Source organism: Schistocerca americana, chromosome 10, assembly GCF_021461395.2.
Source record: "Schistocerca americana isolate TAMUIC-IGC-003095 chromosome 10, iqSchAmer2.1, whole genome shotgun sequence".
Taxonomy (NCBI): domain Eukaryota; kingdom Metazoa; phylum Arthropoda; class Insecta; order Orthoptera; family Acrididae; genus Schistocerca; species Schistocerca americana.
In genome coordinates this window covers 108,058,113-108,076,559 of record NC_060128.1, presented here as the reverse complement: position 1 = coordinate 108,076,559, position 18,447 = coordinate 108,058,113, and the positions used below count along the sequence as shown (strand labels likewise).

General features: G+C 40.5%; 1 protein-coding gene across 4 annotated transcripts in view; it reads right to left on the bottom strand.

Moving 5' to 3' along the window:
- Nucleotides 1–18,447, bottom strand: part of LOC124552613 — a 102,446-nt gene that overhangs the window by 30,237 nt on the left and 53,762 nt on the right. For all 4 annotated transcript variants that reach the window (XR_006967941.1, XM_047126938.1, XM_047126937.1 and 1 more), the window contains one exon: nucleotides 4,664–4,889. Coding sequence is in view for 3 of the 4 variants with exons in the window: in XM_047126938.1 (XP_046982894.1) it covers nucleotides 4,664–4,889 (226 nt within the window). In the remaining variant the exon portion in view is untranslated. The remainder of the gene's footprint in view (nucleotides 1–4,663; nucleotides 4,890–18,447) is intronic.

Sequence of the window (18,447 nt, the reverse complement as noted above, 5' to 3'; positions counted from 1 at the left end):
GCGCTCAACTGTGTGATCATCAGCACCCGTACAAAGTCCCAATTTTTCCACAGTCCAAGTTTTATACACAGTACAATTGAGCCACTGTCACGAAAGATGATGAAGGGGAGGATGAAATGATGAGAACAACATGAATAACCAGTCCCCAGGCAGAGAAAATCCCCCATCCCGGCCGGGAATCGAACCCGGGAACCCGTGATCCATAGGCAGCAACGCTAGCAACTGGACCACGAGCTGCAGAGTAGGGCATAAATGACGGAATACGTGAAATGAAAGACAAAATGTGACATGTTTAGTGTTACAATGTATGTGTAATTTGTTTTGTTGCTTAGTTCATGGTTAGCCTTGGCATAATTTCATACTGAGTAAGAGAGATTATTCAGTGCAAATATTAAAAGTACAGTGACAGTACGGGGTGAAAAAAAAAAATTGAGAAGGAAGGGTTGCTGCACTCATCTTTTAAAGACTGGTGAGTGAGGTATCATTATCTGTTAATGCATTCCAACTTCTCTAGTTAGTACTAAACCGATTTGGTATGCAAGAATATTTCTCCGCACTTGGAGAACAAATAACATAGAGAGATTAGAATTCTTATAATTTCTTCTGTTTGTTGTTCAGCTATTATTCATTTTAACTCTTGGCACAGCCCTGCTTTCAAAATACATTTCAGGGGTTGTTTTCCAATGCATGAGGGGCATTCAATAATAATTAGTTCAACAATTTTTGTTTCTTAAAGTAGGTTGATTTTATTCAAGATTCCAATACACCATATTATTCCCCACTGTTTTCGCTACAGAATCTTATTTTTTGACACAATCTCTGTTCAACGGACAGCCTTACGCCACCTTACTGGCTGGGCCACTCTACCGCTCGATGGGAGAGCCGATGTCTCGCCGCATCGATAAGCTCCCCTCGTCCGAGTATTGCTTACCACAGAAAGCGTCCTTCGTCGAGCCAAACAGGTGGAAGTCTGAAGACGCGAGATCTGAGCTGTAGGGTGGCTAAGGAATCCAGCGGCCACGCACCTTCAAATACTGCGACTGGTGGACAACCGTGCCGGCACTAGACACAGCGATGTGCAGTTGTGCAGGGAGGTGTTTAGTTGTGATCCATCAATCACCTCGAATGACAGTGTCTGCACACTCTGACACCGCAGGAATCAGGGTGTGTGTGGCCGACCAGCACGCCGGAGATCAGACAGGGTTTTGTGACCTGGCTGCGATGAGGATAGATGCCTCTCCCAGCAACTCACCATCGAGTCCCTGCAGACATTCTGCAAGCACCTACGAATATCTGCAATGCTCTAGTTTTCTGCCAAAAGGAACTCTATGACAGGTCTCTACTCTGACTGCACCTCTATTACAGGTGCCATTTTACAGGCTACGTATAGTGCTGTCACCTATCAGAACATCACAAAACTACAGGGGCTGAAGCGGAAATATTCCACGATGTCCCACAACAAATTCCACATTTTTTAACTGGAATTGGCCGATAAAAAAAATCGTGTCGCATCACTTATCGACTGCCCCTCGTACACTTCAGGGTTTCAGTTTTTCAATGTATGTAGTTTGTTACGTGAAATGTTACTGGTAGTTTTTCAACTTTTTCCCATTGTTGTGTACATAGTTCCACGCAGTCAGCGCGTACACAACTTTCCCACTAGAGCGCGCCCCGCTAAGCACAACAGCGCAGGCGCAGCGCTCGTCCGTCTCCGCACTACGAGATGGCGCTGTCATAGAGACGGACCAAATTCTGCTTCCGCCGATCCGCATATTAATATGTAATGCAGCCAATGAGATTGCTGCTAACGTAGAACCTTTTCTCCTCGTGGATCACACTCGCGCAGTGATACCTGAATGCTCGAGGTATTATAACGAGTGTACAGACCTCCGATTAGTCAGTCTGCATTGGTCTGCATTTGTCTGTACCAGTCTATAGTCAAGTTTCAGTCTGCACCTAATAAGATTACCATATTCCTGTACATAGCCATGAAGATAAATGACTAGACACTTTGTCAAGTATCAGAGATATGTGAGAATAAGATTAACGTACCAAGACCAAAGGAACTTCAGATTGTCAGTTGTAAACAGCATCCAGAATCAAGTTATGTAATGTCTATGATTTTTATTATTTTAATAAATGTGTGTGAAAATTAATCAAGTTCTATTTAAAGTGGGTCACCGTCAATCTGCTATTCTAAGCGTGCAAGTGGCATTTCTATCGTTTGACTTAACGGCAGAAGATAAAAACGCCACGACAAGACCACGAGACATATTGCTGACACTTGCCTACTTCGTTAGAGCGACAAGTCAAATAATCTGATGGTGTGTGTACCAAAGGTCTTACAGTATGCACACCACACCCATATATTATTAATCTTGTCTGATAGTCACATCAAGTTAACACAAGCTCCAAAATACAACACCAATGTGCTCTACAACACGTGTCAGCAAACTGGTGGCCCATCGGTTGGATCCATCCTGCACATGGAAAAAATATGTTGGACTGAGAGGAAGGGGGTCACCTCATACTCAGCTCAGGCTGCATTTCTTTATATTTGCCATGCGGGGTAGCCGCGCAGTCTGAGGCGTCTCGTCACGGTCTGCACGTCCCCCCCCCCCCCTCCCTCGGGTGTGTGTGTGTGTGTGTGTGTGTGTGTGTGTGTGTGTGTGTGTGTGTTTTGTCCTTAGCGGAAGTTAGATTAAAATAGTGTGTAAATCTAGGGACCGATGACCTCAGCAGTTTCGTCCTGTAAGATCTTACCACAAATTTCCTAATTTCTTCCCTTTATATTTCCGCTGACACTCGGCTCGTTAATTCATGGCCTGTGTGCTTACAAGGATGTCTAGAACTTTCAGAAATGCCACTCCTATATCTCCTGCGGCTCAATTGATTTGGTAGTTAGAAGTAACATCCAAATTGTACAGAATGAAGCAGTTGACTACTGTCAGTTTTGTTACTGCTGTCATTTCTAAACTCACTTTTATCAATCACACTTTTGTCCCGTATCTCCAATATTGTTTCAGGATTGTGAAGTAAATTAGCCATTTTTGCTGCTACGATTCTGAACACTACCTCTGGAATGTACCAGAAACATAACAACTTAATAGTGAGGTGCATTCAGCAAATACATTTACTAGTAGTTGTATCGCTTGCTAGTAGATGTCAGAACTCTCCAGTACAAGACATAAGGCAGTGAGAGCCCCATTATACCAGTTATAGTGAACTGAAGTTCGTGTCGGAACCATTTGTGTTGTTCGTGTTGGGCGATGACTACCTTGAGGGAGAAGCATTTTCAGGACTGGATCAGTGCTAAAAACAAACACACACACACTATATATATAATAGAGGGAAACATTCCATGTGGGAAAAATATATCTAAAAACAAATATGATGTGACTTACCAAACGAAAGCGCTGGCAGGTCAATAGACACACAAACCAACACAAACATACACACAAAATTCAAGCTTTTGCAACCAATGGTTGCTTCATCAGGAAAGAGGGAAGGAGAGGGAAAGACGAAAGGATGTGGGTTTTAAGGGAGAGGGTAAGGAGTCATTCCAATCCCGAGAGCGTAAAGACTTACCTTAGGGGGAAAGAAGGACGGGTACACACTCGCGCACACACACACATATCCATCCACACATATACAGACACAAGCAGACATTTGTAAAGGCAAAGAGTTTCGGTAGAGCTCTCTACCCTCATAAATGAAAGTCAAGAGGGTTGAGGTCAGGAGAGCGTGGAGGCCATGGAATTGGTCCGCCTTTACCAATCCATCGGTCACCAAATCTGTTGTTGAGAAGCGTACAAACACTCTGACTGAAACGTGCAGGAGCTCCATCGTGCATGAACCACATGTTGAGTCGTACTTGTAAACGCACATGTTCTAGCAGCACAGGTAGAGTATCCCGTATGAAATCATGATAATGTGCTCCATCGAGCGTAGGTGGAAGAACATGGGGCCCAATCAATACACTAACCTGTTGATGCTACGTACTGATGTGCTTGATGCTAGTACTGAAGAGCAATGAGTCGCATGTCAACAGAAGCACCGAAGTCAACATTACCTTCCTTCAATTGGGCCAACTGGCGGTGAATCGAGGAAGTACAGTACATACTGACGAAACTAAACTGAACTCTAACATGGAAATTAAGCATTTCCGGACACATGTCCACATAACATCTTTTCTTTATTTGTGTGTGAGGAATGTTTGGCTGTACCTTTTTGTAACACCCTGTATATATGTATATATTTACTAGTGCTAGTAAGCACTAGTAAATGTGTGTGTGTTTTTAGCACTGCCTACGTCTCTGCTGCACATTAACAGATTGCATGGGGGTAAACAACAATGGCTTGAAAATAATCAACCAATAGACAAATGTGCCGATTTGAACAATGGCAGGAGGACAACAACTTCATAAAAGAACTATTTATCTGCTGTTCGTGGACGCATTAGCTGATCACTGAAAAATGGGCATACGGGCCAAAACTAGCTGGCTCCGTTAGAATATACACTTTTGTCTAATAATTACAGCACAACAAAGGAAAAACTGTCAGATTTATACAGGCTGAAGATTTCAATTCTATAAAATTATTAAATACACCAAATTTACAGTGAAACAATAATAATCAAACTTGAAAGAAAGGTCAAACTTACTGAGTAAGTCATCTCCTGTCGGCTATCAATCTGTAGGCTCGTGAGGTTAGGACAACTTGCGCAAACCTTTTGCAGGATATAGGGTTTAACGCCGCGCATCAGTGTCAATGTTCGCAGCTGCGGCATGGTTGGCGCTGCCCGCAGAATCTCTTCGTCCTTCCCTTCAAATTTGCAGTTGACACACTCTGTGCAGACCACTCCAGAGCAGCTCCACTCTTTCACTGGGCTGCAAGCGTGACAGAGACACACATTTTGTAATACCGGTAACAATTCAGACTCTTACATTCTACCGAGCGAGGTGGCGCAGTGGTTAGCACACTGGACTCACATTCGGGAGGACGACGGTTCAATCCCGTCTCCGGCCATCCTGATTTAGGTTTTCCGTGATTTCCCTAAATCGTTTCAGGCAAATACCGAGATGGTTCCTTTGAAAGGGCACGGCCGATTTCCTTCCCAGTCCTTCCCTAACCCGAGCTTGCGCTCCGTCTCTAATGACCTCGTTGTCGACGGGACGTTAAACACTAACCACCACCATCTTACATTCTAACACCTGCTTATAATGGTACTATATTTAAGTGACCATTACGACACTCCAACCCCAGTTCTCGATACCAGTAATATCGTACTACTTTTCTGTGAAGTAACAGACATATTTTTGTGACAATATTCACATTTGGTTTTATTAATGTATAGGTACTCCAATGTATCGATATATTACAGTGATATGGTTCTCGTGTGTATTCATTTCTGTGAGACTGTAATAACCTTTGATTTACTTGTAACTGTTTTGGCGCAAATGCGCACAGAGAGCAGTCTTTGTTTCACTTTGCAGAAATTAAGTCTTTTTTCGCTTTGTAAAAGAACAGTCAAGTCTTGTGTTTGGTTAAAGTGGAAATTAAATATATGAAGATTGATACAAAACTGTTTTCTTGATGATGTGACAAGAAGTATATGTGAATTTACAAGAAGTTTAATAAAAATGTGGATCGTGAACACCAAGTCAAAAATTATTACTACCATACCATTGTTCTGATCTGGGACTGTTTGATCATTAAGAATTTCCTGAAACACTCATCTGTTAGGTCTTCAAATATTGCTAAAATACAGATCTGGACCTTCTAGCAGTCAAAGTGGAATCATCCTAGAATCAACAAGATGACCCATAACAACTTCGACAAAATCTACATGGGAATCCAATCGAGATAAGTGCAAAATTAATGACTTTTTTACAGTGAATTCAGTATTTCCATTCTGATGATACCATCCCCAGTCAATAACTTTGTTGTTGCCCGATAAAGCGAACATATGCTGCGTGAGCAAAAATTATTAATCTGATTTCTAACCTACTTTGCAAGTGGTGGTATTGTTAGAAGCTGTCAGTCAGTTTTATCCCACATACAGAATAAGTCACACGACACACACAAAGGATAGTCATAACCTTTTAGTTGTAACACAATGTTGCAGACCATCTCAACTTATCGATGGTCCACCTCACTCGGTTTTCGTTCCTGTGGCACAGGGATTTTAATATTACTTCGAAATCGATGCTCAAGTTTTTCACTCTCAGGGTACATTAACCCTAGAGAGCACACGACTAGGTGCAGATCTGGGAATGCTCATCAGCAACTCCTGCCCGTAGAAGGGCAGGAGGGAAATAAAGTATCTCCCGTGGACCAGAAAGCCAGGGAGAAAAACTGTCAACGTATCCAGTTACAACAGTCCCTTCAAGCCAGTAGTGAATAAAATATGTGCTTTCAAATATGCCTCAGAAAGAATGGAAAACAAACCAGCTATTCCCAATCATTAAGATTTGGTACACAGAACATACTCACTGCCGGGGAAGATGGAGAAAGTGGTGGATTTGATGAATGGGAGGGGACTAGATATTCTAGGACTGCCAGAAACCAGGTGGAAGGGTAAAGGAGGCAGAGAACTCAAGACTGCATACAAGTTGTACTGGAATGGGAATAAGGCAAACGGAAGACAAGGAGTGGCAGTAGTTCTGAGAGGAAGGTTGAAAAGGAGGTCAAGACAGTAAGTGGCACGATGATGACCGTCAGAGTGGTAGCGAAAGGAAAGGATGTGGAAACTGTACAAGCTGGATGTCCTTTGATGATTTCACTTTCCTGAGATCGACACTGAACTGATTCTGCAAACTGTGTATTTTTGTATGACAGTCCTTGCTTGCTTTGCAAAACTTGTGAGAGCTTCTCCGCAAAAATATTCAAAATAATGGTTCATGCTTTTTTCTATATATAGACACGGTTCCTTCCTATATGCACATATCAAAGCATCGACTGCTTCCTCAGTTCACAGCAGTGCCATATACAACAACAGCTGAAAGGACAAAAGCGAGTAGCAACAAAAGGGTGCTGGCTGTGCTTCCGGGGCATGATGTCAGAGGTGGAAAAGTCTTACGAGAGGCCCGCGGGCAGCATTTGAAGAATATTACAAGCAAAACAGCAGTGGTTCTATGAAGGAAAAGGTAGCTGGCTAGCAGCTGTCACGTGGGACATCGAGTGAGCTTACGGCGATTCTTACTCCGTGTGAGATAGCTTAGTGCTGAGAAGGGAGTTATTAATATGGAGGTTGTAAGAATTAGTAGTCATTGAGGTAACTGATCGTCAGGATCATGATGCAGTGCAAACAGTTGTAAAAAAGGGAAGAATTACTGAATTTGGCTATCAACATGTATTCCACATGTAGTACACAAAAAAATAGAAATCCAAAGGTTTCTGCAAAATATGGAACAGCTGCAATAAATGGACCATCAATTCTTGAAATTCAGTACTAAATATGTTTCATTTCTGGCTCTTGAATAACTCTGAATACATGACAATAAACTCAATCCATTTGAGTAAACTGTATTCTAGCTAAATTCTGTGTCAATCTTAAACTTTGAAACGAGGAGTGTTAAACAAGAAATCAAAAAGTTTGTGGATAATGTCTGAAATTAACAGCTCCAACAACAAAATCAATCTGGAATGTCAAAAAGGTACACAGCAGCTGTACACTGCAGCAATATCAAAAGGAATGTTCTGAACAATGATAATTCACGAAAAGCTGGAACTTTTAGCAATCTTTTTTGACTGTCACTTCTCAAACAGGTTGCAGTGCTTTGTTAGATGGTGTAATAAGTATATTAAAACACAATAAATTAGAATATTATGGTGTCACTGGCAGTGCTGTGAAATGGTTCGAGTCTTATCTAACAGAAAAGAAAGGGCGTCGTTGCGAAATATCTGTGCAGTAGGCAGTCAGTCTTCATCTGAGTGGGAATTAATTACATGCGGTGTTCCTCAAGGTTCCATCTTGAGTCCATTGCTTTTTCTTGTGTACATTAATGACCTCTTGTCTATTACATTGCCAGATACTAAGTTTGTTTTGTTTGCCGATAATACAAACATTGCAGTAAGTAGCAAGTATAGTACGATTTAGAAATGGCTACTAATCAAATTTTCACTGACATCAATAAACAGTTTGAAGCTAATTCAGTGTCATTAAACTTTGAAAAGATTCACTATATGCAGTTCAGAACCCGTAAGAGATTTCCTTCCAGCATGTGTGTACCATATGAAGACGTGCAGATCAAAGAGGGTGATAGAGTTAAATTACTGGGATTACAACTCAATAACAAATTCTGCTGGGCAGGGCATGCCACAGAATTGCTGAACCACCTAAACAAGTCTGTATTTGCAGTGAGGAATGATGTCAGATGTAGGAGATATAAATATAAAAACCTTGCACACTTTGCTTACTTTCATTCTATTATGACGTACAGGATCATATTCTGGGATAACCCATCAAACCGCGCAAAAGTTTTTAGCATTCCAAAGTATGTAATACGACTCCATTTTTGGTGTCAATTCAAGATCATCATGAAGAAACCTGTTCAAAGAACTTGGTATTCTAACCACTGCTTCTCGGTATATGTGTCGCAAGTAATATAGCTTATCTCTATTTCCAACCAATAGCTCAACAGAAAGTATCAATACTAGGAATAAGAACAACCTACATAAAGACCTATAATCAGTCACCTTGGTCCAAAAAGTGATTCAGTATTCAAGAACACACATTTTCAATAAATTGCCAGTGACCATTAAAACTTTATTTCTGATAAAGCACAGTTTAAACCGTTTGAGAGAGTTTCTGATAGGCAAGTTCTCCTATTCTACAGATGAATATCTTAGCAGGGAATTTTAGACCAGCTTAAATAAAAATGACCGTTATATTTCAGTTTTGACAGCACTTGGTCACAATAGTCAAGATTAGGTATTGTGTGTATGATGAATTTATTAAAATTGCATAACTGTGTTTCATTGTGACAGTGGATTAATTCTGTAAAAGTTAGCAGTTCCAGTTTATGTAATGCATTCACCTATTTTGACTATCTCTTGACACTTATCAGGGCAGTGAGAACTATATTCAAATGTACTATGTTTTTTATGTTCTACTTTCTAAATTATTCCACACCCCTGAGAATAATCTAATTTTGGGTCCATGGAATGAAAACTGAATGTAATCTAATTTAACCTAACATAAACAGCCCATCTGTACCTTTTCATTAGACAGGAGTTCCTCAATAATCCTTAGAGAAATAAGAAAATGTCATTTATACTTTTGAAGAATAACAATTTTTCAGGTATTGACAGTATTTCCAGAGAGCTATTTAAGGCATGCTGTAATGAAGTTAGCAGTGTCCTAGCTCTCACACACAACACATCGCAGCACCAATAGGGTGGCTACTCAAACTTGGTTATGAGTAGGGAATATACAGGGTAAGGGGAGGAACATGTCATAAGATGCTCCCTACAGGTTAACATGGCTGGGGGTACCACAATAACAACTTTTTCCTCGCTACTGAGACATACTAGCCAATAAGCAACAGTTCAATTGTGGTTCTTAAACTAACCTAATTTATATTGAATAATTTTGTACACTTAACACAGTTTGAAATATAAGTATTTACAAATATGTGATTAACACTACTGGCCATTAAAATTGTTACACCAAGAAGAAATGCAGATGATAAACGGATATTTATTGGACAAATATATCATACCAGAACTGACATGTGATTACATTTTCACGCAATTTGGGTGCATATACCCTGAGAAATCAGTACCCAGAACAACCACCTCCGGCCATAATAACGGCCTTGATACGCATGGGCATTGAGTTAAACAGAGCTTTGATGGCATGTACAGGTACAGCTGCCCATGCAACTTCAACATGATACCACAGTTCATCAAGAGTAGTGACTGGCGTATTGTGATGAGCCAGTTGCTCGGCCACCATTGACCAGACGTTTTCAATTGGTGAGAGATCTGGAGAATGTGCTGGCCAGTGCAGCAGTCAAACATTTTCTGTACCCAGAAAGGCCCATACAGGACCTGCAACACGCGGTTGTGCATTATCCTGCTGAAATGTAGGGTTTCACAGGGATCGAATGAAGGGTAGAGCCACGGGTCATAATACATCTGAAATGTAATGTCCACTGTTCAAAGTGCCATCAATGCACCTCATACCATCATGACGGGTGATACGCCAGTATGGCAATGAAGAATACACGCTTACAATGTGTGTTCATCGCGATGTCGACAAACACAGATGGTGACCACCATGATGCTGTAAACAGAACCTGGATTCATCCGAAAAAATGACGTTTTGCCATTCCTGCACCCAGGTTTGTCGTCGAGTACACCATCACAGGCGCTCTGTCTGTGATGCAGCGTCAAGGGTAACCGCAGTCATGGTCTCCGAGCTGATAGTCCGTACTGCTGCGAACATCGTCTAATTGTATGTGCAGATGGTTGTTGTCCTGCAAACGTCTGTTGACTCAGGGATCGAGACGTGGCTGCACGATCCGTTACAGCCATGCGGATAAAATGCCTGTCATCTCGACTGCTTGTGATACGAGGCCGTTGGGATCTAGCACGGGTGTTCTGTATTACCCTCCTGAACCCACCGATTCCATATTCTGCTAACAGTCATTGGATCTCGACCAACGCGAGCAGCAGTGTCGCGATACGATAAACCACAATCGCGATATGCTACAATCCGACCTTTATCGAAGTCGGAAACGTGATTGTACGCATTTCTCCTCCTTACACGAGGCATCACAACAACATTTCATCAGGCAACACCGGTCAACTGCTGTTGTGTATGAGAAATCGGTTAGAAACTTTCCTCATATCAGCACGTTGTAGGTGTCGCCACTGGTGCCAACCCTATGTGAATGCTCTGAAATGGTAATCATTTGCATATCACAGCATCTTCTTCCTGTCGGTCAAATTTCATGTCTGTAGCACGTCATCTTCGTGGTGCAGCAATTTTAATGGGCAGTAGTGTATAAAGCCCGATAAAATTAGGTTACAACGATAGGTTAAAAGCACAAAATTACCTGCAATTTTATGAACTTCCCTGAGGTATCCAGGTAAAATGTAATTCCATGGTTTTCTGGAAAAATTGCCACCCTAACCAAAGAGTGATTCCGCAGAGAATGAAGTATGCTGTAGTCAGACCTGCTCAAAATTTTTCTTTAATGACAGTGATTGCAGCAGTGGATGTCACAACTTCGATTAATATACCATTTTATTTTCCTTTTTCACTGGCGTAGTTTCGGCTACGTAGTAATTTTCAAGTACCTAAACCACACTGCTGACCAGTAAAATTGCAACTACATGGACAGTGTGGGCAACAGGTGTCAAACTGGCAAGATGCATTCTACATCCTTAGATACATACACAGATCAGTCAGAAAATTATGTCCAGTTAGCTAATAGCTAGTATGTCCACCTTTGGCACCAATAACAACAGCGACGCATCGCAGCGTGGAAGCAATGAGGCCTCGGTAGGTCATTGGAGGGAGTTGGCACCACATCAATCACCTAATTCCCGTAAACTCCGGGAAAGGGGGGCGACGAGCTCTGACATCACATTCAATCACGTCCCAAATGTGTTCGATCGAGTTCAGATCTGTCGAGTTGGGGGGGCCTGTACATCAATTGGAACTCAGCACTGTGTTCCTCGAACCACTCCATCACGCTTCTGGCCTTGTGACATGGTGCGTTATCTTGCTGAAAAATGACACTGCCTTAGAGAAAGGTGATCATCAAGAAGGGGTGTACATGGTCTGCAACCAGTCTATGACACTCCGTGGGCATCACAGTGCCTTGCATTAGCCCCACTAAACACACAGTTACTCATGCAAACATTCCCCCAGAGCATAAAGGCACATTTACATTGAACTCAGAACATGTTTTTGTTCGGAACATTGTGTGCAACTTGTTCCCTCAACATGTTGGCAACATTGTTTGTTGTTCGCATTCCCGTTCATACTAGCGACCAACATTTCTACGTATTCGCATAGTCTGCTGTGGTGAACTGATAGGTTACTTTGTGTATTCACATCAAGAGATACGCTATGTCAAGTGAAGAAGAAGAATTAATGACATTTGGTGCTGCATTAATAATACTTAACGAAATAAACAGATGAAGAAAACGACTTAGTCATCGTCGTTGGACCAAAACATACTATACAAGATGTGCCAGGAATGACATGCTTTGTGAACTGAATTTGGAAGACGGTTCTGGCTTTCACAACTTCAGTAGGATGTCGCTGTCAGATTTTGAAATGTAGTTGAATATTATAGGACCAATTGTTTCAAAGAAAGTCACAAATTTCAGAAAAGAAATCCCTGTGAACCAAAGACTTGCTGTTACTCTTCGTTTTCTGTCATCAGGATACTCTTATCAAAGCCAGCCATGTTCCAAATTGTTCCATATCATCCAGGAAACGTAGATATTTAAATCCAAACCACTTCATTTCGTAAAGTGTTAGTACCACATCCAGATTTTTTACTTTCCTCCATTTTTCTTTTCTCTCATCGGTACTGAGACAAGTGAGATTTAATTTTTTTTTCCACATCACTGCTGCTGGTGCCTAGCACCACAGCAACTTTTTGTAATGAATCATGTTTGATTTTAGTATTTTTTTAACCTGCACAACGTACATTCCACGGGTACTCCTCTGCCTCAGAGCGACATCAGCTGGAAAATTTTGTCTTGTGATCACTCCATTTCAAATAAAAATGAAGGGACATAAAATAAACGCACCACTATACTCCAGCAAAACAAACAGCAAAGCACTCACTCAGAGCAAACAAACACTAGCGCTGCGTACAGCAATTTAAGGTAGCAGGCCACGAACAATGTTTCTTTGATCTCTACCGACACAGCCGTGGAACACTGATTTTGTGTTGCGAACATCGGTAGTCCATTACTACTCCTGAACAACGTTGTGCTGCGGACGACGTTGTGCTGCGGACGACGTTGTGCTGCGGACGACGTTGTGCTGCGGACACAGTGTAGGTGTGCCTTAATGGAGTCACCACCAGCTCGTCTCCATCCCACAGTACAGGTACGAAGGAGCTGTCACCCTGATAGATGGTGGATTAGCGCCCTCCCAGCTGCACGATGAAGAAGGTATTGGGATTCACCACACCGTGCAATGCTCTGCCACTGTACCGGTGTCCAGTGCTAATGGTCATGAACCCACTTAGTCATAGTTGCCAAATGGCACAAGCTCAGGTCGTCGGCTGCGGAGGCCCGTCTTTCGGAATGTTCAATGCAATGTGTGTTCACCCACACTTGTACTACATCCAGCTTTAAAATCTGATGTTAGTACCACCACAGTTCACCACCTTGTACTCTGCCCAGCCTATGATCTCTGACATCTGCAACCCCACAATGTCTGGATGTGGTTTTGCCTCATTTTCGCCATGTATTGAAATCACTCACCATAGCACTCCTCCAACACTCAACAAGTAGGGCAGTTTCCGAAATGAGAATCTGCCCATGCTCAAACTCAGAATGTACGCCTTCCCTACTCCACACACACACACACACACACACACACACACACACACACACAGAGAGAGAGAGAGAGAGAGAGAGAGAGAGAGAGAGAGAGAGAGAGAGAGAGAGAGAGAGAGAGAGGTGTACCCAATAACAACGAACATATGACTTGCACCACGTCACCTTTCCAGCCAGGTCCTGATTCTCTGTACAGCACCACGGAGTATCTGTCTGCATATGGGAGCTCTGAAGCAAACAAATATTGCCAGATTCCTTTTGTCATTGTCACAGGGTTCTGGCACCTGCGGTGATGCTGCAGTGTGCCACTGGGTGCACAACACGAGCGCATCTGGTTCACATTGCTGGTAATTTGGACAGCAGCTTGGGGTGCATTTTTCCTTTTTTTTTCCTGCTGTTGTTTATTTTTTAAGATTTGTGGTGCGTCTTATACCAGCACTTGCGTTGCCAATATGACAGGGCAATGTTTTGCCGACCCCAATTCGCCACCAGATGAAGGTAGTATTACTTTTATCCTCTCTTCTCAGAGTAATTTTTTTGATGGTCCACATCCTTCCGTGAAGCCACCTCCCTGTCGGTTCAGCTGCAGCGAAGATTCCTGGAATGCTTCTGTAATTTCTCTCTACTGCACTACTAAATTAATAGCCACATTTCTCACAAACAGGGCTATATTTTGTCCAGCATTTTCACTATTACTTTTAAGAACACAACTAAAAATTGTTACGGTAATACTACTCTCTCGAGTACATTCAAACGTCTGTACACATATACTGTAGCATCTGAGATAAAAACCAGAAAAATCAACTAACACTCTTCAATTGTTCATTATGGCCTTGAGGGTGTGTCATTTACTCCGTGGCTCTCAGATTCAGGCACTTGCTGCACTCTGGCACAAATGACTCCCGAATGACCAGTGGTTGTGATACCATTTTTACTGGTCCCCTTCTTGCCAGCTCTACCACTGCTCCACATTCGCTGCATACAAGAAAGGAAGTTTCCCTTTCCCACTACATTTATCCTTATTCAATTTACCCACGAACATCTCTTGTGGACTGCTTTCCAATGGTATCCTGAAACACTACATATAGCACCACTCACACAAGAGATGTTGTTCGACGCGCAGGTCGCCGAAGTGGCGTCAAATCGAAAGACCTGCACCAGGCGAACGGTCTACCCGACGGGAGGCCCTAGCCACACGACATTTCATTTCATTTCAAGAGATGTTGTGCTTAAGTCTCTAGTTACATACACATTTTTACTAACAATTCTATTATTATTATTATTATTATTATTATTATTATTATTATTATCCTACTCTTACATCTGACTTTACATAATCTCTCCAATATAACTTTCTATAATCGTTAGTCATCACTCGTGACTATGTTCAGTTAATTACTTAACTACTTTGTTCCTGTTTGCCAGGATTCATTCTTTTCTTCATACTTGTCATATTATTTCTCATACCTTCTTACTTTCTTTAATACTATGGCTGTCTTTTTCTAGATCACCTGAAGTATCTGAGGAATGTACATAGTATACAAACGTATTACTTGTCATTAATGTTGTTCTTAAGTTCCTTTTATTTGTGATCCTCTTGACCTCATAATTGGTTAACCATTTTCATTTTCTATTTTAGAGAATTTTACTATCTATATACTGGATAATTGTGAGACATTTATTCTGATATACTTAGATATCATAATATTATTCCTCTTTAAATATGGTACCGCAATATTAACCACCTTTACATAACTAACTCACCTTTCATTATTATACTGATTATAAACTTTATGATTTTCCATTATATTGACATCTAAGTCTTCTCTTTTTAGAGAACTTAACTTCCTTAATATCCCACCTTCCAAGAGTTCGGACTTTTATTACAAAGCTTTTGCGCACAGTTATGTTGAGGTGTAAATTGTCTCCACCACTGCACTCAAATCATTTCACCTCTTTACTGTAAACCATTGGGAAAAACCTCTTGTTATTTATAACCAATTTTAAGAGTAATCTATGGATTATCCTTTTAACAAAACTTATCCTCACTTCCACCAAAGACCACTTCTGCATCTTAGTACTGCAAAATGTTTCTATTTCCTTCAGTTTAGTAGTGCCCCATATTAATTCCTATTCTGCTGAGGTACAGTCAATCCCTTTCTTGGTGCCCTTTCTGGCAAAGTATAGGTCAGCCTCTCTTGGGTCCACCTATCTGCCTTTTTTTCATCATTCCTAATTAGAGAGTACACTCCACATTTCATATACATTTATATCTTCCATTACTTTTCCTTCTACTTTCTACCATATTACTTTGAGGTTCCTTTTTGACTTCCATGTCTGTACTCTATTTCAGGTGTTAAGTCTTTTGCTTACTACCTTCTCCATATCTTAATTCATTTATTGACGACACTACATGTCCAAGTATTATTAGCAAAGTTTGATTATATTTCTTTAGTTTGTCGGCACTACATAAACCTTTTGCCTGACCAGTGTGTGGTTCAATTAAATAGTATGCTTTCGGGTGTGGACTTATCCATGATCTTAAATGGGCCTGCATATTTTGGAAAAACTTCCTGCAAGTCCTGTTTTATATTGATAGGTACAGGGTAGGGTCTTCAGGGAAAAAAGATACCTTTGTTTTTAATCTTAAAACTACACACACAATCTCCTATATTGTCTGAAAATTCATCCGAATATCTGAACAATATTCGAAATAGCTCCTCCTTTTGAGTAAGTGTTAACAGTTCTGCTTCATAAGCCTTTGCATACAAATCAGCTTCATTTGCAGTTAGTTGTTGATTCCTTACAACCTTCTCCATTGAACTTGTATTCATTATTAACCATAAATTACTCCCAATTAGTACTTGACTGTGATCTTAACTAACATCTCTTTTATTATAGTTATCAAGATTGCACTTAAAAGAACCACTCTAAATCAATTACCACTGCATATTTCATTAACCTGTCTACTCCTAGTAATACTTGCATATTTATTTTAGGGACTATTAACATGGTTTGTTCAAACTCCAACTGATGTATTCCAAAGGCAATCCCTGTTTCCCATTTCGCTACATTGCTCTTAGTACCTGTAATACCTACAATATGTACTCCCATAACAGGTAACTTAGGAAATTCCTTTATTCTTCCACTTAATAGCAATTCCTTCGTAATTATTGATACTTCACTTCCTGAATCAATGTAAATTTTTACTCCTCTATTTTCTATTCTTCTGATTTCAATTGGTTTGTATTGCACCTTTTTAAATTTTCCTCTTCTGCTAATAAACAATTGTTAATAGGTGACATTTTACTATAAGCGATCATTTTACTTATATATGAGCCGAGTACTGTTCTGAGTCATCCTGGAGTTTGCCCCTTGACCCAGGATTGTTCTCGTTATCTGTCACTATGACTGGATACTGGTTGGAACTTACTTCAATAATATGCTGAATTGCTTATGGGTCATTATTTCATTGCATATTTGTCAGTTGTGAGGTGTGAACATCTGCGAGTTTATGTTATCAGTCTGATTTCTACCCCCTCTAGGGTTATTGTGATTTAGTCTGTTATCCGTCCTGTGAACAGTTTCATTACTGCTTACTCTACAATAATTGGATTCCTTCATCGGTGGTAAGAAATTAGGAAAGAATTTGTTTTTCCTATTCCCCGTATTTTGGTCACACGCTGAATAATTTTCATTTCTTTCAATATTCAGACTGTCTAAACCTTCAAGAAATATTAATAACTCGTTCAGTTTTCCACCCTCTATACAATATCCCTTGTCGAGTGTGGTATGGTAAAAGTCTAAGTTCATTTCATCTATTGGATCACCTAAGTACGTCAATTTTGTCAATTGCCATTCTATGTAATTTTTATATGTGCCCCATGTATTATAGTGTGGATTAGGGTCTAATAACTTTAAGATTAATTTGTCCTGAGTACTTTATGACCAGTACTTCCTCTTAAAGCATTCCTCGAAATCTTTCCAAGACACAAATTCTTCTGCACGATCATTTCCTCATTCCACAGCATCTCCCATTAAATATCCTAATGTGAAATAGATTTTTGTTAAGTCATCCCACTTTTTAGGTAAAGATCTAGCAAACACTCTTAAAAAATAAATTGGGTGTACATCACCATCTGGTTTATACTCTGGAAATTGCTTTGCTAAATTAAACCCATTTCCCATATATAAATCCTCTATTACATCTTTAACAACTCCTGTCATAGTTTCGGGTTTACTGTTTTCTAATTTCTTTTTTTATTGTCTATTGCTTCCCATATTCTATAAAGTTCTTGTTTACTGTTAATTGCACCTTCCCCAGAAGTGATTTTGTCATTATGTGTTTCTGTTCTGTCTTTTACTTCTAGTTCTACGAGTAATTGTAAACGTTTTTCCAAATGTTTTGTAGCATCAGGCATCCTTATTACAGCATTTTTCTGTATGGACCTGATACGCTTATTTGCATATGAAATACTAGCTCGTACTGCTTGGAATCAGGAATTCACATTAGCTACATAGCCTGTCCACTGTCAGACTGTTATTCCATGTGCACTTTCTTGTAAATCATCTGCTAACATTTGTTTAGCTACTTGTTGTACCTCTACTGGCACTGAGTCTCATAATTCATTTACTTTATTTCCATTATTTTAATGTTTTGATTATTATCTTGCGTGTTAAAGTTAGATTCTACGTAAGCGTTAACCTCTCGTATTTTATGGCTTGATAGGTCATCTACTGATTAAGTAATCTGTTGCTTAATGGGCTTAATTAATTCTACTTGTACCCCTTTCTGTCCTTCCTTATCCTTCTCTGCTTGTTCTTTAATTATTCCTTCTAGCATCGATCTTAACTCCTTTTGCATTGCCATCTTTCTTGTGATCGGCACTAATTATTACCAATCGACAA